General features: G+C 41.6%; 1 protein-coding gene across 1 annotated transcript; it reads left to right on the plus strand.

Annotated features, from left to right (window-relative positions):
- On the plus strand, window positions 1-27,538 carry DYRK4 (dual specificity tyrosine phosphorylation regulated kinase 4). The gene is made up of 14 exons (XM_059816899.1): window positions 1-24; window positions 4,922-5,005; window positions 6,361-6,510; window positions 11,595-11,730; window positions 12,912-13,075; window positions 13,484-13,620; window positions 14,519-14,659; window positions 16,671-16,809; window positions 19,136-19,217; window positions 21,026-21,198; window positions 22,338-22,398; window positions 22,949-23,078; window positions 26,697-26,851; window positions 27,303-27,538. The coding sequence occupies exons 1-14, from the start codon at window positions 1-3 to the stop codon at window positions 27,536-27,538; spliced, it is 1,812 nt and encodes a 603-aa protein (XP_059672882.1).
- The last annotated feature ends 441 nt before the right edge of the window (window positions 27,539-27,979 follow it).

Raw genomic sequence — 27,979 nt, forward strand, 5'->3', positions numbered from 1 at the left:
ATGCTGACAGAAATAGTTGACAAGGTGGGGAAAATGTTTATGTTCCTACTGTATTTTGAGCGAGTGAGACTGCATTTGCTATGGCTTTTTAATATATTGCATGATTTAACCCCTGCATTGTATTCTCTCTATGTATTCTACAGGCTTTATTCAGTTTTGATAGAGGACAGAGAGAAGAAAGTGCCCATTTGAATAGGGAGACAATGGAGTCTGTATTTTATATAGTTGTGTATTTTATCATTTCTAGAATTCTAATACATTTCTGATTTCTGTGGTCAACTGGGTACTGAAAAAAATAAGCTGATGTTTTGGGAATTATGAAAATGTTTCACAATTTGCAGGTTGCTGTGTGCTCAGTACCTAAAACTCCATATGACTGCAGACTAGATAGTGAATGAGGACATTGTGCTGTTTCTTGAGTGATAATTGGAATTAGCAAGGTAATGACCAGTAATACCTGATTTGAAGGACTGGAAGAGCAGGAGATGATAGTTTGGGATTGAAGTGCAATATTGGAGCTGTAGGACAGGCTCAGTGCTATAGCAGTAGGACAGCCAGGAGCGAAATGGGGTGGAATAGTAACAGTTGCTGCAGTTTTTCTTTAGAGTACATCTGTCAGAATTAAAGCAGTCACAACAGCTCAGCTGTAGTTCCCACACTAGACGGACAGGATTTTGCTAGAGCAGCAGCTGATGGGTCATCTGGCTCAAGACCATCAAATAAGTCACTGTTGTGGACTAACTGATCAATCCACCTGCTCCCCATTCAGCCACCGGCAAGACTGTTGTAAGCACGGAACAGTTTTTCCATGGATAAAAGATTATGTTACTTACTTATTCGGGGGAGTGTTATGAGGGTTGATCGGTTATTGATTTTAAGGTGTTTTGAATTAATTGCCCAAAGAGTGCTGAAGAACTATAAGCCCTTAATAAATAGGTTTTTAGAAAGAGAGACAAAGAGAATCACAAATTTCTGTGATTAAAACAAAGGCACAGCCATGGGCTGATGGACTGACTTTGCTTTTGCAGTGTAAAAAGAGAAATGTCCATCTCAAAATCTTGCTGATCTTTCCCCAGGGAATGGAAATTAGATGGATTCCGAATTCTGGCAGCACATTTTGGTGCTCACTCCCCTGTTTCCTTAGCTCTTGCTGAGTTTTAAAGACATTTTGTGAATGGTTCATGCTCTATTAGTAAATACAATATATTTAGAAATTGGTATTTAGTAATATAGACATCACTGCATAGCCTTTTAAAAGTATTGCTAAGAAATAAAATGCTATTTTGCAGTGAAGACTCTGCAGTATGAGAAGTCCACTGTTTCTTTGGTTTTCTCTGTTTCTCTCTAAAATCCTAGCTTTATATTGACTTGTAGTTAGAAAAGCACAAAGTGGTTAAGAAACTGTCTTTAAATGCAGTGTAATGTTTTCATCAGCTCCAGAAACTGAAAAGTAAAGCTAGCTGGGAGTAAAGCATAGAGGAGGTGTGGGAAAAAGTATAACATGCACTAAAACAAATAGTCTTATGAAGAGCTGGGTTGATATATCTAGTAGAGTTATGAATGTGGATCCCAGACTCACCTTCATAACAAATGTCATTCTCCCTTGAAATGCAGGATCCGTAGTTTGCATGTGAAGTGACTGTCTGTAAAAATACTCTGGCACTGGGTTTTCCATAGATCCATCCATGCAAATTCGCACTGAAGGAAAGCGACCACAAGGATATTTGGTGCACTGGGCAAAGTATATCATGCTCTAGGATACTCGTAGGTAGGATGCAGTAATCCAGTGGTTCTCTTCTGAGGGCATTTGTTGTGGTGGCTCTGGAGATGTTTTGGATTTACAGCACGTAATCCCTTACCCCTGGCCAGCTGATCTCCAGTTCCAAAGATGGGAATTACTATGTTCTGCAAGGGGAAGTCTTAGTACCTTTCCCTTTCCTAATATTCTCCTCCGCTCCACAGATATCCAGGACCTTTCCTCTCAAACCGTACGCAATTAGCATAATAAGGCTAAACCCAGAGCTGCTGTTCTCAGCTTGTTCTGAATCTGAAGTTTACCCTTTAAGCTTGCAGAAGGACTTATTCATTTGTGTCTTTTTTCTCCTGACTTTTCAAATGAAAAGAAAGAGAAAATACCTGCCATGGATACTAACAGCATAGTTGTCCAAAGGGCAGTTTCTAGCTGGTCTCCCCAGCTTTAGCAGCTGTGTGGCATTAACTTGAGAGTCCTTGACAGGCTGGAGAAATAATGAGCTGACAACCACAATGAAGTTCAACCCAGCCCAATGCCAGTCCTGCATCTGGGACAGGGTGACACCATGCAGCAGTGCGGGCTGAGTGCCCACGGGCTAGAAGGCAGGTTTGCAGAAGAGGACAAGAAGAAATGGCCTCAAGTTGCACCAGGGGAGGTTCAGGCTGGATATTAGGAAAAATTTCTTTACTGAGAGAGTGGTGAAGCATTGGAACAGGCTGCCCAGGGAGGTGGTGGAGTCACCATCCCTGGAGGTATTTAAAAGACGTGTGGATGAGACGCCTGGGGACATGGTTTAGTGGTGGACTTGGCAGGGTTAGGTCAACAGTTGGACTCAATGATCTTAAAGGTCTTTTCCAACCTAAACGATTCTACGATTCTATGATTCATGGTTGACAGTGAGACAGTTGAAGGGCAGCATTTCCTTCATGTGATCAGGTAGGTTTGTACATAGAGTTTTCTCTCCAGGCTCAGGCAGAAGCTCTTTCAGCATGGCTAGGCTGCATCGTGGCAGATGTTTTGTGGCACTAGCCAGTACGAGACACATTAAGCATACTCCTCCAGTATGCAGACATATTTTCCTGTGGACTAACTGAAGTCCATGACAACGGCCTTTAAAAAGTGAAACCCCGGCATGGGTACTGGCACTGGATAGGCTAAAAGTCATCGCAAAGAGCAAAGACTTTATCATCAGCAGGTGCTCTGCCCATTTAGGACTGTGTGACCGGTACAGGCCATGGAAAACCTGGCTGCAAAACAGGTAAATGGGCTGAGGCCAACTGGATGAAGTTCAATAAGGCCAAGTGCCGGGTTCTACACTTCGGCCACAACAACCCCAGGCAACGCTACAGGCTTGGGGATGAGTGGCTGGAAAGTTCCCCTGCAGAAAAGGACCTGGGGGTGCTGATCGACAGCCGGCTGAATATGAGCCAGCAGTGTGCCCAGGTGGCCAAGAAGGCCAACGGCATCCTGGCTTGTATCAGAAATGGTGTGGCCAGCAGGAGCAGGGAGGTGATCATGCCCCTGTACTCGGCGCTGGTGAGGCCGCACCTCGAATGCTGTGTTCAGTTTTGGGCCCCTCACTACAAGAAGGACGTTGAGGTGCTGGAGCGTGTCCAGAGAAGGGCGACGAAGCTGGTGAGGGGTCTGAAACACAAGTCTTATGAGGAGCGGCTGAGGGAGCTGGGGTTGTTCAGTCTGGAGAAGAGGAGGCTGAGGGGAGACCTCATCGCTCTCTACAACTACCTGAAAGGGGGTTGTGGTGAGGTGGGTGCTGGTCTCTTCTCCCAAGTGACTAGTGACAGGACTAGAGGAAATGGCCTCAAGTTGCGACAGGGGAGGTTCAGACTAGACATTAGGAAAAAGTTCTTTACTGAGAGAGTAGTGAAACATTGGAATAAGCTGCCCAGGGAGGTGGTAGAGTCACCCTCCCTGGAGGTATTCAAGGAGCGTGTGGATGTGGCATTGTGGGATGTAGCTTGATGGACATGGTGCTATGTGGTGTTGGGTGGGTTGTGGCTTGTTGTTGTTGTTGTGTGGCGTGGGTTTTGTGGGTTTTTTTTTTTTTGTGGGTTTTTTTTGGTGGGTTTTTTTTTTGTTTGTTTTTTTTTTTTCCCAGGTTGGACTCGATGATCTTACAGGTCTTTTCCAACCGAACTGATTCTGTGATTCTGTGATTCTGTAAATAAGAATACTATGCTGCTTTATTTAAGGATTTTTAATCTGCAGCTCACATCCATAAGATAATTTTGGTGGCAAATTTGTTATTTTGAAACTTTAAATTAAAAGTTGCCCTCTCCAAATTCCTCTGCTTCTAGAGAAAATATTGCTGTTTTGCAACTTCAGAACTTCTATAGTGGAACTGATGTGTCTGCTTGGATGAAGATGATTTTTTGGACTATGAGTGGAATGACACTGTGTCTCAGAGCCCAGGGACAAGGGAACACTTTTGACCAAACCCAGTGGGGTTCACTTCAGCCTATAGAGCAGAGCTTCAAGCTCCTTTAGCCTCAGTATCTAAACTATCGTAAAAATTTCTGCAATTCACTGCAGTCTGTTATTGGACAGAAATGTACAGTGCTACTTAACCGTGTTTGTAAAAAAACTGATGAAAGCACCAGCAAAATCTTAAAAATGACGAGCTGCTTAGCACTTTCCCCATGTTTCTTTTTTTTGTATTTGTTGCTGATATTATCTGTCCATTGGAACCAATGGCGTTTTTTCTTATCGCAGTAAATTTAAACATTTGATTTGTGTTCTTATAAAATCTGTACCACAAGTTGAATCAGTTTAATGCTGCTATTAACAATGGATGGGCTCACAATCTACAAGCCGTCCTTCCAAGCAGACTCTCTATCTGCTTTCGAGCACATATTTAGGGATGGCAAAGGCCCCCCCCCTTCCCCTCCGCTGACCACATGGGAATATCAAGCACGCTGAGAGGCATAATAGGCAAAGCAAGCTGTCTCTGCACCTGCCCACAAAACAGCTGTTCGACTGGGAGAGGAATTGCTAGAGCGTAGCGCGTTTTCAGCAGCTTTTGTAGTCCCCTCCCATACACTGTGTTGGCACAGACGTTGCCACAAAGGAAAGAAGGACAGAAACCATACAGAGATTTTAGGATTTTTTTTCCAGAATAATTTTTAGTAAAGCATCATTTCATGTTTGCAGTCTTCCCATGTGGATGCATTTTCTCAGTCTCAACTGACTGTTCAGGAGAGAGATCATCTGGGATCTAACAGAGTCTTCCATCAGGTACGTGACTCTTCAGCTGACTTTAAAAATATCTGAATGCTTGTTTTCTAAGAGACTCCTTGTAATAAATTCATCTGAGCAGAGGGCAGTACTTTATCCTCTGCACTATTCCATTTCCCCTGTAGCTGTGTGACTGTCCCAAGCGCCTGTGAGTATTTTGGTTTTGCTAGCTGTTCAATAGCATTTGAGGCATTTCTTCTGCCTAGCCACTTCAGTTTCTTGAAGCTTTCATGAAAACTCCACTGGAATCTCGGTCCTAAGGTTTTAAAGACTTTTCCATAGTATTGGAAAAGAAAACTTATTCATTCAAGTTGGTTGGATAGAGAGCTTTGTTTCTTTGCTTTTTGAGAAAACACCAAACCTCTCCTTTGTTGTCAAAAGCTTGACAAGTATGTTTCTATCCTTCCCCGATGATAAAAATGTCACAGGCTTATACTGGTTGTAGCCTTAACTCTCTGGACCTTGTTCTGCATTTGATAGCACATAGTTGATCTATTTGAGATCTATTTGAAATTGTTTTTTTAATTATTTGCCAAAGAAATACTCAACCTCAAAAATTTTCTTTGCTGTTAAGAGTGTGATTTCTCTCACTTTAGATATCCAAGAATATTAGAGGTCCTAACACTCATAAACCCACATCTTTAAATGACTGACTTTTTAAAGAATGAGTGGTATAGAAATGTGTTGCAAATAACAAATGGGAGAAGTCTAAAGGACGGACTAATAATTCTGGAGTTGTCAAATGAGTATAAGCATTTATTTTTCAGTAAAGTTTGCGCAGAGCTTGCCTTTTCCTCACCAACGAAGAGTGCAACAAAGGGGCCTAGTCAGAGCGAACTCCATGGGAAATGAGGGAAGGAAATATTGCAAAAGCAGTGCAGGGAAGACCCTCCCACTGCCTCCAGCCCTAGAGTCTGGCAGAAGTCCAGTCCCAATTTCTCTTCTACCACTGGGAATAGCTAATGACGTTGCCTGCCATTTACAATTCACGCCTGTTTATTATCCTACGTATGCTTTATTTTCGCCACTCAAGGGAGTCCTGCTGCCTGGAACGGCTGTTCGGTTTCCAAGCCCAACCACCTTTTCCAGCTGAAGCAGTCACTGCTCTGATGCTGGATGGAGGTGTTGTTGCAAGGAAACGTTCATGCCCTCAAATGTGCCAGGGCAAACTCCTTCCTCCTGCCCATTAGTGCAACTGGGAGCTGCTGGAGAGTATCTGCTCTTTTCCCCTTCGCCATTAGGTGTCAGAAGTGAACCATACAGATTTCCCAAGGTTTTAAATCCCTCTGGTTTTCGAAGGTGTTACACAGAATTGCTTGCTAGGTTGTTATGTAATACTTCTGTTTTCCATTTAGAAAGTCAGTCGTGGTGTTCTTTCCCTCCCACATCTGGAAGGTCAAGCAAAGCATGGTTTGGTTGCAGACACCTCAAACCCTCCCCCCCTTGAAAGCAGCCTGCCTCAGATAACACATAAGAGCTTGCAGAATGTCCTCCCCTCTCTTCAGGTGAGTTATAAAGCTCTTAGACATCTTGTGTTTGCCTGGTTAATCAGCTTCTCTCTAAGTACTGCTAAGAGAGTGTCAGTGGCAAAGGGGAACAAGTGTGTTTGTGTGGGGGAAGAGAGAAATAATTTAGTGTCACCGTTTGCATCAGTTTCTGTTTTCAGCCATAGTGAAAGAGAGAAAAAAAAAGGAAGAACTATAAACAGTCAAAGAGACAGATTACTTACCAGCATGGTTGTGTCTGTCTCCAGATATTTTAAAGGACACCCAGCATCACAGGAAGTTTTTGAAGTCATCTTCACTTTTGGCACTCCTTCTTTCTCATTTTTTCACAAATCCTGTGTCCATCCCCTGTCTGTACTCTTCTCCCTTTGCTGCTTCTCTCCCCAACAAGTCACGGACCTGCACTACTCACCACCACTACTCTGATCACTCCCTTTTTCACCTTTCTTCTTCAATGGAGTCTCCTTATTGAGAGAGTTGACAGGTTCTATAAGGGTCTGATATGAAGTCTTTTCAGATCTCTTGCACTGGAAATCCCCATATAAAACATTTTGTTTGGGAAGGCAAGAGTTTTCTCACATAATTTGACTTGGAAATTGGCAGCTTGCTACTACTACAAATTATTTAATTTGGTGAGGGGGGGTGTGTATCATTGGATGAAGCTACAAGATGCAAAATAGCATGAATCACAGAATGGTTTGGGTTGGAAGGGACCTTAAAGATTCCAACCCCCCTGCCATGGGCAGGGACACCTTCCATTAGACCAGGTTGCTCAGTGATGAGGTGGAATGGTTTGGTCTCCAAAATAATTTAAATTTTCTTTAAAGCTTGATTCTGTGGCCTTCATAAGTCAAACCTGCACTCAACTCCTACAAAAGCCAATGATTAAGCTTTGCATCTGAAAGTGAACCATCCCTCAATTTTATTTTCTGTGAAAAGATTGGAGCCAAGCATTTTACAGAGGGTTTTTTTTATTCTTTAAATTGAATTTATAGACTTGTATAAGAAGCTGTGTAAACACCAATTAGAAAGCCTTTTGCTTGGCTTAGAAATGCCAGGGAACAGTAAGTGTTTCAAGCTAGAAAGCATGATTATGCGCTGTCTGTTTTGGAGACGTTCTTCATTTACCCTTCCTTGGAAATAACACAGCATTGCTGAATTGAGGGAGTGTGTATTGGAATGGCCAGAGTGGAGTTCTCAAGCTGGGGCTCAACAGGATAGCGGTAGGACTGACCTGCGTCAGCACAGATCTGTACTGGAGCTGTTCAAGTGGTGCCCCTCATACTTGGTTGTCCTGCTTTTGTAGCAGTTAATATTGCAAAAAAAGTAGCAAGGTCAGAGGCAAGTATGGGAAGGTGATTTCATTTTAAAACAAACACGTTTTCACTCACACTAACACGTTCTTAACCGAAAACTCACAAGCACCAAGATGTGTGTATTCAAGTGGTACCAGACAGGACTTCTTGCAAGGTCATGGTGGACTAGGATTGCCCACTGGTTAGTTCGTATCACATCGCCTGGGTTCTTCTTGTCTTGGCAACCATGTGCTCATTATTGAATATGGCTTTTGTACCCTTCTGACACTGAAAGAGACTGATCTTTTGTGTCTCCGTCCTGTCCCACTTCTGTGAGTCATCAGGACTTTCTCAAGGGATGAGAAATTATAAATAAATGAAGGAATAACTTAGGTTGGAAGGGACCTCTGGAAGACATCTAGCCCAACCTCCCACTACAAGCAGAGCAAACTTGGAGCAGCTTGCTCAGCGCCTTGTCCAGTTGAGTTCTGAATATCTCAAGGGTTGGAGAGTCCACAGCTTCTCAGGGCAACCTGTTGCGATAGTGAACCACTCTCACAGTAAAAAATGTTTCTCCTAATACCTGATCAGCATTTCCTGTGTTGCAACTTTTATCCATTAGCCACATACCCATCTTGTCCTAGAACCATGCACCTCTGAGAAGAGTCTGGCTTTGCTTTATCTGTACCATCCTGTCAAGTAACTAGACAGCAGTAAGATCGTTCCTGAAGCTTCCTCTTCTGCAGGCTGAAAAAATGTATCTCCTGCAGCCTCTCCTTGTACATCACGTGCTCCATGCTCCTCACCATCCCCTGACGTCTCCTGTGAATTCGTGCCAGCTGGTCAATGTTTTTCTTGTACTGGGAAACCCCAGACTAGACACAGTACTCCCAGCGTGGTCTCACAAATGCTGAATAGAGGGGGAGATCACTTCTCCCACCCTGCTGGCTATCGTCTTGCCAATGCAACCTGGGTTGTGTTTGGCCTTCTTTGCTACAAGGGCACGCTGCTACCTCATGTTCAGGTGGTTGTCAGGCCCTTCCCTGCAAAGCTGCATCCTTGCAGTTGTCCCCCAGCCTGTCCTGTTGCATGGGTATATTCTTTTCCAGGTGCAGGACTTAGCATTTGTCTTCGTTCAACTTTAGAACATACCCATAGCCCATTTTTCCAGCCTGCTGAAGTCCCTTTGGGCAGCAGCCCTGCTACAGTCTGAAGCTTTGAGAGGGTGTACTCATCTGTTGTCCAGGTTGTTAATAAAGACGCTAAGCCGTACTGGCCTTAGTATTGATCCCTGAGGGATGTCACTAGTAACCAGTTGCCACTGGTCACAGTCCTTGGAACCTGACCATCCAGCTGATTTTCCACTCTCATTATGATCCATTTATCCAGTTCGTATCTCACTCTTTGGGCTTCAAACATACAGTGGGAGACAGTGTCACAGGCCCTGCTGAAGTCAAAGTATACAATGTCCACTGCTTTTCTCTCATTTGCCAAGCCAATCAATTCATCAGAAAAGACAATCAAGTTGTTCAGACACCATTTGCTCACAACTTATGTTGGGAAATCCATACCGGCTGTTCCAAATCAACTTCTTGTCTTTTCTTTGGTTGGAAATGGTTTCCAAGAGGAATTGTTCCATAGCCCTCCCATGGACTGCGGTAAGGCTGACCAGCCGGTAGTTCCCTGAAGCCTTCTTCTTGCCCTTTTTGAAGGTAGGTGTGATGTTTGCCTTTTCCAAATGGTCAGGAACTGCTCCTGATTGCCATCGACTTTCAAAGATGATAGAGACCTTCCTTGCAATGACATTGGCCAGCTCCTCAGGTGCATCCCATCTGGTCCTGCAGACTTAGGTATGTCCAGCTACTTAAGTGCTCCCTAACTATCGCAGGTAAAGCAGGTAAAGCTTCTTTGCACAAACGCTACTTCTAGACTCAGGGACTTGGGAGGCCTGAGGACAAAACTTACCAATGAGAAGCACTGAGTACCTTGGTCTTTTCCAAATCCTTGGTTACTAGGTCCCAAATTCCACTGTGCAGTGGTTTCACATTTCCCTTAGCCTTCCTTTTTTGCTGGTGATGTACTTAGAGGAACTGTTCTTATTGATTTTCACATCCCTTGCTAGCTGTAATTCCAGCTAGACTTCGGCTTTCCCAAACATACCTGCATGTTCAGGTAGTGTCTTTTGCATGTAGCCCAGATAACCCATCCCTGCTTCTACCTTTTTTGTTTTCCTTACTGTGTTTGTACCTGGTCAGAAGTTCCCTTTTCATCCATGCTGGCCTTCAGCAATGTTTGCTCAACTTTCTGCATGTTAGAATTGACTATTCTTGGGCTTTAAGGAGATTGACTTTGAAGATCAATGAGCTCTCCTGATTTCCTTTGCCCTCCAGGGCAGTCTTCCATGGGTTCATAATGAGAAGAACCCTGAACAAACCAAAAGGTGCTTTTCTGAAGACCAGGGTTTGTAATTCTGCTTGTCTCACTCACTTCTCTGAGGATTTTAAACTCCACAACCACATGGTCACTGCAGCCAAAGCTGCCCTTTCCTTGACCTTCACATTCTCAACCTTGCGTGTGAGTAACAGGTCCAGCAGAGCATCTCAGATCACCTGCGTTAAGAACACAGTCCAGAAATCTCCCAGAATGCTTTTGCCACTTCAGCAGATACTGAGGTGACTGAATTACCCCAGGAGTATCAGGGCTTTTAGGTTATGATGATTCTTCCCTGCTGTACCTAATTAAAACCCCTCTTTACTAGGTTAGCAAAGCTCTTTGCAGACACTCTTGGTCTGCTTCATCAGATGGATCCTGTTTCTGCTTAGCAGTTCTTGTTCCTCACCCTACGTTCATAGCCCTCTCTGTGGCTTCAACCAGGTATTGATCCACTGGGTGCATCATCTCCAGCTGAGTCTTTTCCCCTCAATGAAGGGACTGAGGAGAACATGGCCTGGGCCCACACACCCTGCATCCTTATCCCAGAGCACACTGTCTTCTGTCTCCTTAACTGGTGCCCTTTAATCTCCAACCCTCCATCATCTCTTCGTGGCTTGATTCTGTAGTCTGTCCTTTGTTTTCCCATTCTGGGAGCCCTGAGAATCTGCGTGTGCTGGGATCTTGATCACCTGCTGATATAGGTGACATATGCATATCCTTTCTTCTGCAATTTCTTCCTTCTAGTGCTTCTGCACCCACACAGGCCCATTCGTTCCCCATTCATACCAATCTTGATGTTTCTGTTATAAATGGGTGTGTGTGCAGACCCACGCTGGTGTCCCTGTAGTTCTGTGGGCTGCACAAGCAATCTCAAGGATTCTAGCACAACTCTCCAGTGGATGTGCCCACGTAGAAATCCTAGATGGATAATGCCTATTATACTATCTTTCCTGCCCTCTGTACTCGCTCACGTGAATTACAGCAACTTATTCAAACCATGGCAGTTTGTAGCATTTACAGAAAGCGAGAGCCCATGTGTTGAATAAACCTGGAAGATGAACTTCCTTCTCTTATTTAGAGAATTGTCTTTCCGTGATCCAATAGCCTCTAGTGCTATTGGCAGAATTTGCTCTCTGGGTAGGTAGGGCGCTCTAGCCCCAAGCATGCTTCTTTTGTCTCAGCACAAAATTGACTTAGAGATCACTCAACAATCCAAGATAAATACCTTGCAGCTTTGTCTTTGGGAGTGTAGCATTTTTTACTATATTTTTGTATACATTTCTATAATTGCAGATCAGCTGAATGTTCCTGAAAATATCTGAAAACAAAATTTACCTTTTTTTTTTTTGCTGGCAGGAAAACAGAACTCGAGGCAATTTTTCCCAATTTAATCTTCCAGACAGTCTTCCTGAAATTGATACTACAGCCCAGACAAAACCATCAGAACTGGAAAGCACCAGCATCAGTGTCAAACTGCCTATGACAGCTTCAGGTAGAATATAACAACGTGCTAAAAAGACTGGAGTGACAGGCTGCCTGCACAGATAAGGAGCGTATGCAGTCAGGATACTCATTGACCAGAGGTCCCATGCTAAATGGTCACTGAAATATTTAACAAACAGTTTGGAGGACCAGAATATGGATGGGCTCAGTGATTTCTAATAATCCTACTTGGGCATGTACACAATAGGAGAATGAATAGACTAACACAAATATATAAATAAGAGAAGTATGCATTACACAAAAGAATGTATATTTGTCTAAGACTTATGACAGGTCATGTAGGTGATAGCAATATTCTATTATAGTGATAAAACACTTTTCTCACTTGCTTGTAGCTGTGTCATGTTTTATATATGTGGGCTAAATTACATTTTGGGATTTCTCAGATCTAGAAAGTTTCCGACAAGAGTTAATCTATTTTTAGAAGGAGTCTAGGGAAAAAAACAAACCTAGTGGCCTTTTGCTTTGAAATTATTTAGCATCCCTGCATTGGTGGATGAAGATCTGCCACTGTTTAACAAAACACCCACATGCATGCCTAGAGAACACATTGATTTGTAATGCTACCGTCTGAATATTTATCTAGATTTAAATGATATAAGTGGAGGTGTTAGGGTAGCTGAAATGCTTCTATGCAGGAAGAATCAGAATGAGGACAACAGCAGATTTGGGCCCCATTTAATTCCTAACCTCATGCATCTGAACTTGACATTTTCTATCAGAAAAACAAATACTTGAAAGCTTTGGTTAACTAAAGCTTACTGCCATTTTATAAATATGACAATCGCACCAACAAAAACATACAATTTTTTTATGTAAGCTGTGAAGCTTGCTGAAGCAGACAGACAACAGATGGGATTTTCCAAAAGCATCTAGGTACCTAACTTTGCTCAGAATCAAATAATTTTTACCTAAGCTCTCTTGCTGACAGGTGATGAATACTTTGTTGATCATAATACTGTAAGTCAGAAAAAGAAAAAAGAAACATAAATTTGTGCAAAATGTCAACATTGTAGAATGATAGAAATGTTGGTTGGAAGGGACTTCTAACAGTCAGCTACTCAGCCTCCTGCTCACAGTGGCATACTCTACTGTCAAATGTTCCATTGTAAAAGCAATTTGCCATAATTTTATTGATTTTTGATTTTATATTCTCATTTTCTGATTTAGAAGCCTTGAAAAATTTTAGAAACCAGTTAACAGTCTATGAGCAAAAAGAAATTTTCAATTATACAGAGCTATGGTTTCTTGGGCTGGAAGCTAAAAAGATTGAAGGTTTGCTGGAAACCCAGAATAATAATTGTTACGATGATGAGCATGGTTCCTACTTAAAGGTAAGTGGAAAAATGATGGTATTCATTTTCAGCTCAATACGTTTCTAGTGACTGTCTGCCAACTCTTAAGTAATCTATGATGTGAGATAAATGTTGTTTCTAGAAGATAAATGTTGTTTCTAGAAGATAAATATTCACACAGTGAAAACATCAGTGCCAATCACTTTAAAGCTCGGAAGAGAATCCTAAAGAGAGACCCACTTTGCGTCTCATTCAGGATTGATGCAAGGTAGGTGGATTAATGAAGCGCACAATTGTTACTTTCTCTGTCACCCTTGTTTAACGTAGACTTCACTTGCTACCAGTCCAGCATCTTTCGTAGACAGTAAACTCACACACACATGAACTGCTTTAAAGCCTGATCTTTGTCGTACTACTTGAATCTAAACTATTTGTTTTCTTTCGAAGGTTTTGCATGACCATATTGCGTACCGATATGAAGTGTTGGAGGTGATTGGGAAGGGGTCATTTGGGCAGGTGGCTAAATGCTTGGATCATAAAACCAATGAATTAGTGGCATTGAAAATAATAAGGAATAAGAAAAGGTGAGACATCTGTTGACTTTAAATCAGTACAATCAGCTCTTTGTTACATAGGCAGTGACAATCTGTGATAATGTGAACAAAGCAAAATCAAACTGCCTGCACGTCAGGCTTTCATTAAACACAGTGAGAACAGAGTGAACAAAGGTGACGTCAGGGACTCAGAATTGGCCTGGGCCCAGTGGAGGCACAGTTTTTCCAGACTTAGAAGGAGGTCTCTGTATCTGTAATACAGTTAATACACAGCCCAGGTAACCAGCCCTGCATGACTGAGAGTTGAGAGCCTATATTCCCCACTAGGAATATGCTGGGAGGCTCCAGTTGCTCATTTTAACATGGAAATTCTATGCTATGGTCCTAAGCAACCTCTTCTCTTTATGGGACTCATTAAAAAGTTTTAATTGAGTTTAGCTTGAACCAGAGTCAATGGAGCAGATGAGAATGATGCTGTTGAGTCCAGGAACAGCTGTATTCAGAGTTTTAGCTGTTCAGTTGTCCCCCTCAGTGAACATTGAATGTAAAGATGATCTTCAAAACTGACTGTCTTACTGTGGTAGGTGTGAAATATGGCCCTGTTTCAGTAAACGGAAGCATTCCTATGGACTTTGAAAGCACTAGGATTTTACTCTGGATGCTCATTTGAACCTGCTTTTCATTAAAACATTTTTTTCAGACAAGCCAAAATAACTATGCTTAGGTGCTGTGTAAGGCCAGTATATTTAGACTAGGAAACAACCATAATGAATCAAAGTTACAGTAGTTAACAGGGGTGAATGGTAAATTCTTAATCATTGTGCCACATGTTGAGTTTACAGTAAGATTGTGGTGTTTGTAGCATTTGTGTTTCTACAAAAGCTAGATTGAGTTAATGTTGCCATTCCCATGTCCCGTGATATTTCAGATTTCACAGCCAGGCTTTGGTAGAAGTGAAGATCCTTGACGCTCTCCTGAAGAAGGACAAAGATGATACTCACAATATCATCCACATGAAGGAATACTTCTACTTTCGCAATCACTTCTGTATTTCCTTTGAACTGTTGGGGTAAAGTATATTTTCCTTTACACAAATCTTAAGGAGCATAGTAGATCTTGCGCCTTACAAGCTTTAACTTTTATCTCTTCTTTGGAAGCATTTGCAGCTCTTAATGTTATAAGAAAGGAATGCTGTCTAAATACAGACCGCATAACTGAGCCTGTGATCACCAAAGGTGAACTGAAAAAGGCCCCGTTCAGACTTCACACCGACAATGACATGATCCATCCCTTATTTTCTGTGCTGTGTATTGAAGTCTTCTTCCATGAAAGACCTATGGGGAAAAGAGTAAAACAGTGAATTCGGGACTGGTGAACTTCAGGGTATATAAATATGAATAATATTACATAATTAAAAAATACAGCTTCTTCTTGCGTTCTATGAACCTGTGCTGCAGGACACATCTTAGGAGGAATTCTGGAGAAATTTTAGAGAAGTCAGATCATTTTATTCACCAGCCTCCTTCTAATCAGGGCATCAAATGGGAATTATGGAGTTCACCCATAGTTCCCCATCCCTTAAAGTAAAGCTCCCATATTTTATATGCTGCATATTTTATAACCCCTGTTGAAGATTCATCATCATATGGAAGGCTTGATCTCAAAGAGGCCTAAACTCATGGTGTTGCTGCATGTGAGTGTGTCACTCAGACACACAGGGATAAGAGTTGACTCCTTCTCTCCAGGGAAGACACAGACCAGTCTTTTCAGAAAGCTGCTATGGATAGCCGCTATGTTCAGCTCTCTACAGAAGAGCTGAAGACTGGTTGTCATATAAAAATATTTTTCTGGTGAAATTTTTATTGCATTCTAAAATACAGTGAAAACCCCTTAATTTGTAACCTGTCTTCTCCATCACGTCCTGGTAACTTCATTTACTTCTGAAGGCATGGGCCTTGCCTGTCTCCTGTGGACGTACAAGCGGGGAAGGCAGAAAGCTACACTTGTTTATGTCCTTGCAGACGCGTGTGGTCCTGCTGAGGACACCTCTTGAGATCATATTGCTGAGGACATGCTTGTGCATCCCTTCAATAGCCACCATCCCTGTGGCCATTTCCTCCTCCGAAGAATGACCACACGTTAAGCACTCAGAACTTGCCGGGGCGCAGCCCAGGCTGGGGGCTCCCCGGGGCTCTGGCACTGGGAGCTATGGGGACTCCCTCGAATCTATCAGGACAGGGCCTGACAGCCAGGAGTGGGGCAGACAGGGGACACGGGGGCAGCCCCGGCCCTGGGTACAGCAATGGGCCAAGGCTGGGTCAGGAGGTGGGCCCGCGGGTGGGCCCGGCTTGGCGAGGCCCATAGCGGGGCTGTGGGGAGCTGGAGACCAGCCCTGCTGCGGCATCGCCGACATGGGGTCCTGGGCCTTGGGCGGGTGGGGGGGGCCCGGGCGGGCTGGGCAGGGACATGGGGTCTGGCGGTGCCATCAGGGTTTCGGGGCAGGGTTCCCATGTTGCCAGCCACACTTGACGGAAGTTAGCGACATCATTTAATGCACTGCTGGAAGGACCTAAGATAGATACAATGGTGACAGGAGGAATATAAAAACCTAACGTGACCTGAATTTATGGGGGTATTTATCTAGAATGATTTACTGCTGATTAAAGACTTTTCAGACAAACAGGATTTACACAAGGTGCCAAAGCAAAGACAAATGAGAAGGAAAGGAAACTGAAGAAAACCTATTTCTCTCAGTTCCTGAGTGACAGTTGTTCTTGCTGAAAAACAGCACGGCTGCATAACCTAGCACTGAGTTTAGCAAGCGAGCGAGTCCACTGACATTATGTCTTCTTTAGATCTGGAGGCTCAGGGAGATGTTTGTGCATATTACATGCAGAACAGCATTCTCAAGGAGGAGAATAGCTAAGTCATTTTCTTCCGCGTGAGTCCTCCCTCATGTAGGAAGACGGGCTAAATACTCTCGTAATGCACTGTAAACTCATCATGCCTTTAAAAATAAGTTCCCTAATCTCTTTTCTGCTTTCTGTCTTCTTCTTCTTCCATCCCCACAACCCCTGCAGAATAAATTTGTATGAGTTGATCAAAAAGAACAATTTCCAAGGTTTCAGTTTGTCTTTAATTCGACACTTCACTCAGTGTGTGCTGAGGTGTTTACAAGTGCTCTACCAGGAAAGAATCATTCACTGTGATCTGAAGCCTGTAAGTACAGTCATTTCATAACCTGTTATTCTGTACAGAATACATTAGCTTCATCCTGTTTTTTACTGATCGAGAGAAACTCTCAGAAGAATCCTTAAAACCCAGTTTGTACAGAATATTCTGTATATAGCTTCTGTGTTTGTACAGAAGCTATTATTTATTTCAGACTGTATTAGTACTAGAGTCAAGTGATTCTTTCCATTGATTCAGTTCATTCACTGCAGTATTATACGAGATTATCTGGTTGCCAAAATGTATGCAAAACTGAATCAAATTCAGGTGATGACTTTATGCTTAGAGAAAGAGGAAAGTACTTGTGAAATTAAGAAGTATTTTAATATGAGGGACATTATAATGCAAGGAGATATTCACAAGGCAGCCCGTTTCAGGTTACCCTGTTAAGTCTATTTAATTTCATATGCATAACTATAAAATAAAGTAGCCTAGTAAATGAAAAAGCAATTCTATAGCACAGTATTTAGGGTGCTCACCTGTTTCTGGAGGAACGTTTGTGATCCAGTTCCTGCTGCTATATCTGCTGAGCATTGATGCTAGGTGAAACATTTCCATTCTCCTTCAGCCGCAGTCTTAAATTTTTGCAATTTTCTGAGATTTCTAGGGTACTTTAATTCTATTTTCATTTCAGGTGAATGTTTCTCTTGGTTTCTTTCTCAAAACCGCAAATGAACCAACAAATAAATACATAAATCGGCTCTCAAGTAAAAATGCTAAGGATGAAATTCTGCTCTCACTTTGCTTAATGTATCTTGACTCAGAAGTCCGAAGAGTCACGTACTGTCTGTGCGCATTGTCTTGCCCACATCTTTGCCAGACCAATTTTCAGTGAGAAGTGAGGCTTGCAAGATAGCCAAAATATCTTAATCAGAAACAATTAGCCCAACAGGAAATCTGTTTCCTGGCAGCCACTGACAAGGAATGAGGTTGGCAAGATCAATGAGCGTAGTCTGTATTTAAATAGAGTAACATATAAGTGAACATTTAGTGAGTTAACTTAAAGATAATTTTGTTCTCATTCTGCAATCGTACAGTTTCATTAATTTAATTTATGTTGCCTGAAATTCAGATCTGTTATTCCATCTGCCTCCTATGATATTTCTCAACATAAGGTAGAGTATGGAGTTTCTCTGGACTTCATGCTAGGTAATCACTGCCCCCAGAACCTGGTTTTGCAGTTAATCAGCTCCCTTGCATTATGGGAGATTCAGTATTAGAGACAGAGTCCTACCATGAGGATGAAGGGATAGCTAGCTGCAGAGACAGGATGCTTCTTCCCGTAACAAAACCAAGAGCACCTGGGTAGTGGAAGTCAGTCCTTGCCTTGACTTTCATCAGTAGCAGCTTCTCCCCCCTGTCACACATGGGATTTTCTTATGAGTCCACTAATTATCCAAGAAACTATTTTGTCATTATTTGGCATCAAGCTGGGAACTGCTCAGTCCGTCAAAGCTTTGACGTATAATCACTTTAAAACTGGTTGATAAAGGTAGCTATATCTCTGCTGAGAAGTGGAGAAGACCGTATGATCAGAAAGGAAATCAAAGGAAAACCTTGCTTCAGATAGATTTTTAATGAGGGTAAAATTCAACTCTGCAGAAGAGAGCTAATAGGCTACGTTTACTCATCAGTGCAAATATTCCTGAGCTAGCTGTTTAAGAATCACTTCTCAAGCTGGAATTGTAGGCACACAGGGCTGGCCCCATCTGCACCCAGCCAGTAATACATAGGACCCTATTATTTCTGTTCATCACTGCCTTGGGATCTCTGCGTCACACTGCGTTTTGAGGTGGAGAGAGGTACACTTACAAAGGGTTGGGAGAAAGTTGAAAGCAGTGGAGGGAAGAACTGTGAAGTACGAGTCGTTCATGGGGCAGGGCCTTTCTGTGGTTACAAAAGGATGGTTCTGGTTAATTTAGCACAGCATGCAACCAGATGGAGTCTGCCTTTAACTAGATTAACAACTCTGAGTTTTGGGGAGCTCACTCTGCTCACACGGCATGCATTCTCGCTGGCTGGTGCCTTCATAGCACCACACACTGCACAGTGCAGTGGCTCGGATTATACGTGAGGGACTAGTGTCCCTGTCTAGCTAACCTTCAAAGTGGGTGCCTTTACAAATCTCCCCTCTGCTTTGGTTAATTGCACATTATTGGATGCATTCCCAAGGAAGTTGTAGTTTGAAGCTTTTATTACGCAGGTAAGTGTAAACCCAACGTGTTATGCCTTGCTTATTTTCCAAAGTGCTCACTAACCTGATGCGATGTTAAAACCCTTTTTTCGCTGTGGTTTTTTTTTTTTTCCTCTGTAGGAGAACATATTATTATACCACAAAGGCCAAGGTTCAGTTAAAGTTATTGATTTTGGATCAAGCTGCTATGAACACCAAAGAGGTTTGCAGAAAAGTCAAGTTGATGTAATTTTCTTAATAAGTTTCTTAATTTTAAATAAGCTGGAAAAACTATTTCTTTGATTGAGCTAATATAGTGATCTATGCCCCTAATTAGACTCTGATGAACTGTTCAGCTACTGGTGGTGGAAAAAATACTGGTGGGAGACAAGTAAGCTATTACCATGCTTTTTCTTTGTCCCAAGCCTGATCAGCTCCTCTACTGTTGAAATCAGAACTGCATTTGCAAGAGTGGTTAGCTGAAATAAGCCTATGAGGATAATTCCAACACTTCACTTAACAAGGAGTTTATCACATGCAGAGAGCCTTTCTCAGTAGGATGGCTAAATTGCAATTGGTACTTTTTGGATGAATACAATGGGGGGGAATGGGAACTATGCTTTTAGTTTAGAAAGTCTAAGTACAGTTTTATTTTTTTTCTATCAAAGATTTAAATAGAATGTGCAGGAGATAACACGAACAAAATTTGTTAAGGAGAAATTAATGTAAAAAATTCACCTAATAATAAATCTCAACATTAATGGACATATTGTAAAGCAAGAATGATATCATCATCAGGAATGCAAATATCACCTGTTGTTAAAAAAAACCCCAAACACAACAACAAAAAACAAAACCCAAGAAAGAAATCTGCACTGCATTTTACTGACTTAGAAAAACAAAACTAGTCTTAAATGGCTGATATTTTTCCTATGGAAGATCGATATTTAAGCTGAGCCAAACCTGTTCATCTATATTTTTGGATTCAGATCATTAGATTTACATCCCTGTTTTGTAGGAGTGCGTAATTATTTTAGGATTGCCCATGTTTGAGTAGAATGTAATCTGAGATGCAGCCTGAAATAGTTGTGGAGACTAACAAATTGAAACACAAAACAAGTGAAAGGAAAGATGGAGCATGACTGAGGATACTCTGTCAGCTGAAAAAAGAATTGGTAGAACCCTCCAAGTGGTACAGGATTAGAGAGTAGAAAGCAAAGAGTCAGCTATTTATTTATGACAAGAATGACGACAAGCAGACAACAATTATGCAGTTGTTCAAATGCAAAGGGGCACAGATTGCCACCACGGTACTCTCTCGCTGTACAGATTGGGTGAAATCACATGTTGTGCAGCACTTACTTTTCAGGGCGCTTTCCTTCCAGAGAGATGGAATATGTGGGGATGAATATGTGGGGATGCAAAGAAGTGCAGAAATATAAACAAAGTGACCATCAGAGAGATAGGAGTAAGAAAATAACAGAGCTTGCATGCTGTAATTGTGTTCAGTTGTCTGAATGACAAGAGGTAAAAGAATGAGTCTACTCACTCTGATGGGTCCCAATCTTAGAATGAGATCTTTCGACATCTGCTGGGGGGCTATAATGCATTAATGGGGAAATCAAAAGGCAGTAGAAGATGTTCCCTAGGTGTCAGTGAAACCAGTATTTCCTACAGTGCAAGCCTGTGATAATGAAGAACTGTTGATTGATGCAAGGGGGAGACCTCCAAATAGGAAAATGAACATGGAGTAAGCTGAATCACAGCTTTAGCAGAATAATTTCACTCAGTAAAACTTGTTGAAGAACAATTTCCAAACAGAATAGAGGAAAGCATACCACCTACTGATTTTAGGATGGAATTAGAAAAGGTTTTTAGAGCCTATGTGAGCAATCCCTTAATGGCAGCTAATGGATAGAGCAGATATATGATGCCTGAACATGTATTTCACTTGTCTGTGAAATCTAGAGTCCACGTTTCTGTCCCATTTATGATATTTTGCTTCTTGTCTAATTTTCTATTTTGATATAGTGTACACCTATGTTCAGAGCCGGTTTTATCGCTCGCCTGAAGTGATTCTTGGTCATCCTTATGCTATGGCTGTTGATATGTGGAGCTTAGGCTGTATCATGGCTGAGCTTTACACAGGCTACCCGTTGTTCCCAGGGGAAAATGAAGTTGACCAACTTGCCTGTATCATGGAGGTAACTTTTGGGATTGTCTTTTGAATTAAATACTCATTTGATAAACTACACTGCCAGCAACAAAGAGAAATGTCAAGAGATGATGAAATATATTTGTCTATGGGCTGGCCTTTTAGAGGGGGGTTTATTACAGCCAAAGGGCTCTTTGAAAGGATGGGCTCTAATGCAAAACTGTTATTTCCATTTCATGAGCCAAACACTGCTTTATACACTCACTGTCTTGATTCTGAAGGAAATATTATAATTTGGTCAGAATTTGTATGGAGAAGTTAGAACAGAAGAAGCATACCTAAGGGGAAGGAAGAGCAATCCAATTATAACAGGCTCCTCTTCTCTTAGAAATCAAATATGTGTTGGTTGAATTGGATCTCCTTAGTCCAAACTCCAGCTGAGAGAGAGATTTTTGCTAGCATTTGATTAGTCAGCTGTGTCTTTCTCTAGCAAATCTTGAAAACCTCAAAGGCTTGAGCAGAAACTCTCTGGGTGACCTGCTCAACTGCTGCTCTACTCTCCTGGTGAAAAAGTTTTTCCTAGTAGTCACCCTGAACTTCTCCAGCCACAATTTGTGGATGTTGCCCCTTCTTCTACTGTCTGCCCCTACAAAGGAGTTTGGCTCTGTCATCTTTGTAACTGATTTTCCAAGAGTTTTAGTAATATACTGTGACATCTCCTACCTCGGATCACCTACCCAGTGCAAATGTTAGAATAGGTGCAAAACTGACCCACGAAAGCAAGTTAGTTAGTTACGCCATACCAGTCACTAAACTGCAACCTGATGTTGGACTCAGCCCCAAGTTCTGATCCTTCTAGTGCCATGTTAGGTTGTACAAGATTTTTCCAAGACAGCATCTCTCCATGTGGCCTCCTAGATGTGTCATTAACAGAGATGCTTGCTCTTAGAGTCTTCTGTGGTAGTGAAGATCCTATTGTCATCTTTCATAAGATGACATTTTCTGTGGGCAGACAGCTCTGAGGAATACCTTAATTCCTTCCACAATAAATGGCACAAGAGGAAACAGTAAATTGCCACATTCAGCTTCTTTTCAAATGGAGGGTGAAATACCACGTATCTCCTGACGGTTGTTATGTATGTTTATGAAATGAGGAGTAACTCCATGAATTCATTTTCTGTGTTGAAGGTATTGGGTCTTCCACCAGCTGATTTTATCCAGGCTGCATCAAGAAAGCAAACGTTCTTTGGTAACTGCTTCTGATTGTTTGTTCTTGCTGGATTTCTCCCTGCTAGTTAATCACTAGTTAATAGGACTGGTAGAGAGTAGGGTCAGAGAGCCTTAGCTGCTCCTTAGCTGACAAAACTTCTTTCAGGAAGAGGTATTGAGGAGAAGCAAAAGGGTAACGTAAGGCCTACAAATGAACCTGGTACTGTGCTCTTCATGTCTTCTGGGCCTCTCATTGCCAAGGTGATAGGGGAGGGACTGGGAAATCCATTCCACTGCTACTCCTTAAAAATATTATTGCTAAAAGGAACACTGTGGGCTTTGGGATTAAGTTCATTCCTCTGGGTATAATTTGGTTTTGGAAATGACACAAAATGAATAAAAAACCACAGTGTAGGATGCAGTCTCTAGGATGTAACCAGTATTGTTTGCCACAATGCTGGCAAACTATCAATCCAACAGGGCAAAACCGGAGTTAGTGGGATGGGTATGGGTACTGGTTTTGTAACTCTCTTAATGATTTGGTAAGGATTTTTAACATAATTTTTTGAGCATGTCTTTATCGTTTTAAGATTCCAAAGGTTTTCCTAAATCCATAACTAACAGCAAGGGAAAAAAGAGGTGCCCAGACTCCAAGGATCTAAGCACAGTGCTGAAAACCCATGACGCTGGTTTCTTGGACTTTCTGAAAGGATGTCTAATGTGAGTTCATGGTTTTGACTTACATGCAGTAGGCTAGTTTTGACTTTGCTTTCATTCTCTTGTGCCTTTAAAATCTTTGTATCTGTTGGGTTTTTTTGGTGGAGTGTTTTGTTTTTTGGTTTTTTGGATTTTTTTGTTTTTTTCTCACTGTAGCATTTGGATAACTGTTATTATTTACAGCTTATTGCAGGGAGAAATCATTGCACAAAAAGACTATATGGGATTAGTCCTAGGTACAAAAGAAAGCTGACATCATCATAGCTAAAAGCAGATCTTCTGATGCTGGAGAACAAACTCTAAAAGCAAAGTTTTTTACCCATTGAGGCCTTTGTATTAAATCCTTTCTGTTTTATTGGAGATCAAGGTTCATTCAGATAACATAGATAATGATAATGCACTGTCCCAAGGCAGTGCATATCTGGAGATCAAGGTTTGATTTTGTACTTGAATCTAACTCCCACTCCGATGGGAAGAAGATCTTCCAGTTTCCTCCAAGCAGGAGTTATATTTGGAGTTGCCTTAGCTGGCTTGAATGTCTTGACTGTATTTGCTGTGCTAGGCCTTGGAAATGGCAGTCAGGTGATACACTGTGGTGTAGGTATGAAAACGGTTCTGCTTCTTTGAATATCTTCTCACAAAGATCTTGCTCTCTGCGTGCATGTTCCCTTGGGTGAGATTAGACTCTTTTTAGTTCCAGTGCACCATACACCTCCTGCTTAGCAGAGGATAAAAAGGCAAAGTACGTTCGGCTATGTCTCTACCTCAGAATCAATGGTATTGTTTGCCTGCTGCTTCTTGCCTGCGGTAGTTAGTGTGGAGAATTACTTAGTGCAGTTACCAGAGTGTTACCTTGTAGTTTGCATGCTGATTTAAGCCCTTTTTCTCTTTATCATAGTCGTACTTATTTTTCATTGACAGCACTTGCATTGCACGTTGCAAGAATTATTTGATAGACTGTATTGTTCCATTCTCTTGATTGGAATAGATTTTTATAAATCACTGGAGCTCAGAATGCGAGAAGAGTCTAATACGTCTCAGAGCCTGTCATTTCTAGAATAAACAGTTGACTACTCCAGTCAAGGATTTTGCTACTGAATACCTAGTATGACAAGTGGTCCACAGCTGTTTTCTTGAAGGAAATTGATGATTTGCATGTTTTTGTAAACTGCTAAATGCAAATAACGTGATTGTTAACAGCCTTCACAGAGGGTAGAAATCCCACAGATTTTCTATGCCAGGAAGTTTTTTACCTAGTATCACAGAATAATTTAGATTGGAAGGGACCTCTGGAAGTCATCTAGCCCACCCTTCCACTCAAAGCAGAGGAAACTTGGAGCAGGTTGCTCAGGACCTTGCCTGGTTGGGTTCTCAGCATCTCCAGAGAGAGAGATCCACAGCCTCTTGGGGCAACCTGTTCCAAGAGCAAACCACACTCACAGTGAGAGTGTCAGTGGCAAACTGTCTACGTGTTTGTGTGGGGAAGAGAGACCTGATGTAGTGTCACCAGCGTATTGTCTGTTATCACAAGGGAAATGGGACTTTTTAATGAATGAAGTACTGTGGGAGAAGCAAACTATTTCATGGCTCAAACATGATCATGTGTCTTCTCCAAGGCGGTCAGGTTAAGAAGCATTTTACAAGGTGGGACTCCATGGACCCTGCTGATATGAGGTGTCATTTTACTAATAGGTCTTTTTCCTTGGGAGATGGTTACTAATGAGGTTTTACTCATCCATCAAACTAAAAGACTGAGCATGCAGGAACAAACTTCTCTCTGGTTGCCTTAAATACTGACCTCTCACATAGGTGCAGTAAGGCTTTCGGGGCGAGCTTGGATTCTAATTTGTGCTCTGTAATGGCAGCAGAAGCTGGTCCCATACCTTTTCCAGTGTTACCTATATCTCATGCAAGGCTAATATTTTGTATCTTCTTTAGCACTGACTCTAAGTTTCTTTCTAGCAGTTCAGTAGTACTTTCCTAATGAAATCCAGGCTAACTTGTCATTACTTGAAAAAAAAACCACCATCATCCCCCTCTGTTTCACAACAGGTTGCTTTTAATGTTCTCTGCTGAAACTGTATGAATCATTGATCCATTTTGGTTTGCTGGCTCAATCAGAACATTCAGAAAATAATTTCAGTGAAGCAATAAAAAACCTGTAAATAAGTCATTTCACATCACACAGGAAAAAATGTTATGTGTTGGGATTGTTTAAATTTTCAAAGGAATGAAGTAAGGTTTGAAATGAAAACTCTTTTTGAGACAAAAAGAATCGAACTATTTTGTCTTTTTCAGTTGCCAATCTGCCTCTGTGCAAATATACATTTGCCATGACTTCACAAATAGTTTTGTTCAACTTGTATACACCTGGTTTGCAGATGAAAACATCAGACCCCAAAAAAAATCACTCAGCTCTTATGATGACAAGAATGTTTTTTTTCCTACATTAGTTCTGTACAGTTCTGGACAGCACTGAGATTAGACAAATCAGAACGAAATAGTCTGCAGCTGATGCAGAGATTAGTAACAGAAATACTAGGATTGATATGAATGCAGTATGAATGGATGTGTATGTGTTTTTAAGCACTGGAAGAAACAGCAGAACAGGGGTTGAAAGAATGGCATGTATTAGTAACAGAGGACACTGCTCCCACTTGTAAAACTGGGGAGCGTGTTGTTTGTGTCACAGCCAGCCTGGTGAGACCTCTGCGCTGGTGCCCAGCAGTGAAAAATCTCAAAGCTCACAGCAATTGCATGGCAACAAGGTTGCAGAATATCACATATGCCGTTCATTTTCCTGTTATCCCAAAAGGTAAACAAACATATATTCCAAAATACAAGGAAAAACAGCCCCTACCTTGCCTCACATTTATGGTGACTGCAGTCAGCAAGGTTCTGATGTGAAGGACCGTGCCCAAGCAGCAGGTGACTCTTAAAGGATATAAAAGATCTGTCTACAGACTAGTACCTCATCACTGATCAAGAAGAACCCCAGAGATGTGATGAGGACTCAGTAGCTGACAACCCTTGTCCTCTGTGTGATACCCAAGTGGTCTTGGCCAGAACACTTGGTACTTGTGAGCATGCAGCTGTGAGAACTGAGTGAATGAAATCTGAGAGAGGATAAAGCCAATGTAGAGATTTTGCAAAAAAAAATCACCTTTCATTTCCATAATAAGGTCTTGCATGAGTTTTGTTACACTAAGTCTCTACAGTAGTTTCAGGTGCAGTTAAATCAGGGAAAACATACCTTTTAATGAATTACCCTATGTCTCATTTGTGTTCCCTTTCTTGGAGCTTGTACCGACAGAATGTGAAAACCTTGAAACAAATATTCCGTAGGATCCATACCCTAATAACACGGTGAACTGCATGGTTTTGCCTTTAAAAATGGTTTGATGCTGCGGAGGGGTTCATCAGCAAAGCACACAGTGCTAAAATGTTTAGAAGGCTGGAGAAGATCACATAAGATTTTTCCTTGTTTTCAGTTAAAATTCTTTTGTTTCAAAAAATGTCTTCATGACATGATTTTCAGGAGACAATACTGAATCTTTTGGCTTAAACTGACTTTCAGTTAGAGCTACTGTTAAATAACTATTTGTCTACCATGGATTTAAGGTGGGAACCTGCCCTGCGCATGACTCCCGATGAAGCAATGAAGCATGCATGGATCCAGGAACCAAAAATATACAGAGCAAAACAGAAAACACAGTCTTCACGGAAGCTGAGTGATGGCTCTTCCTCTACACCAGAAAAGAAAAAAGAGAATATTCGTAAGCATGTGCTACCTGGAGAACTAAGTCCATTTATATCAGTGTTTGGTATTTCTTTATATTTAATATCATCTGTCTGAAGTAAGGTGAGGTGATAGTACACAGTGTGGAGATAATGGATGGTCACTGGAATGTGGTGGGTAGAGCTGCTATTTCTCACTTCTGTAGAAACCCATTACTTACGTTTTATAGCAGCTGCCAGCAAGGAGACTGGCAGTACTAAAGATTCACCTAGAAAGATCTTTTCCCTACTGACAGCTAGATAGTTATGGTAACTGACACCACACCATACTGCACTTCACTTTCAGAGCAAACGAACGCATCAGTGGTGGTCGTAAGATCCCGGAGAAAATATTCAACTGATTTTTTGTGAATTGGTGGCAATCATGTGTTTGTCTGCTGCTAAGAGTCTGAAGTCTTACCCTATCATTTTATTTATTTATTATTACAGAAAATATCTGGAAAGATACGGCTGACAAAGTGAAAAGTGAACTGGCTGAAAGACTGACTCCCACTGTGCCCTCCACAGGCACAGCAGAAAACGATGTGCAGAACACAAGGAAACATGTTATTCCAGAGAAACACTTGGAAACCCAAATGGAAAAGCCTATAAAAAATTATCAAGCGGAACACAGTGGTGAAACAGTTCTTCCAAAAAATTCTCTTTTTTTCCCACCAATTAAGTAACACACAGCACAAGCGATGATTGGTTCAGTTGCATACCTGGTATATTTTGTAGGTATTATTTGTACTCAGGAATATAAGATGTATCTGTCTGTACATGGGCTGTGCACATTGTAAGTATATTTAATGTTCATTTTAACCTGAAATAGTCCAGGCAACCAAAACAGAATTTGAAAACCATTCCTTTTCCTCACCTACATCCTTGTTGTGATCAGAGATCCTTCACAACCAGCAGCAATAAAATGGAGACTGTAGAGGTGGAGAGTGGCTTATTCTTGATGTTATAATAGACTTTCGCATTTTAGATTTTCCTGGGCTAAAAGAACAAATGGATTGATTGAAGAATCTGAATCCTTTCACTTACATCACCATAAATCAGGAATAATTCATATATAGGATTCTGGATTTACTTCTGTATAAAAAAATAAGAGAAATCAAACCCAG

The sequence above is a fragment of the Gavia stellata genome, chromosome 4 (assembly GCF_030936135.1).
Source record: "Gavia stellata isolate bGavSte3 chromosome 4, bGavSte3.hap2, whole genome shotgun sequence".
Taxonomy (NCBI): domain Eukaryota; kingdom Metazoa; phylum Chordata; class Aves; order Gaviiformes; family Gaviidae; genus Gavia; species Gavia stellata.

What these genes read in the sequence shown, in the direction of transcription:
- DYRK4 (XM_059816899.1), top strand. Translation starts at nt 1, where the DNA reads ATGCTGACAGAAATAGTTGACAAG. An exon ending in ATGTCCTCCCCTCTCTTCAG is followed by an intron (nt 6,511 to 11,594) that starts GTGAGTTATAAA and finishes TTTTGCTGGCAG; the next exon opens with GAAAACAGAACTCGAGGCAA. An exon ending in AACTTGCCTGTATCATGGAG is followed by an intron (nt 21,199 to 22,337) that starts GTAACTTTTGGG and finishes TCTGTGTTGAAG; the next exon opens with GTATTGGGTCTTCCACCAGC.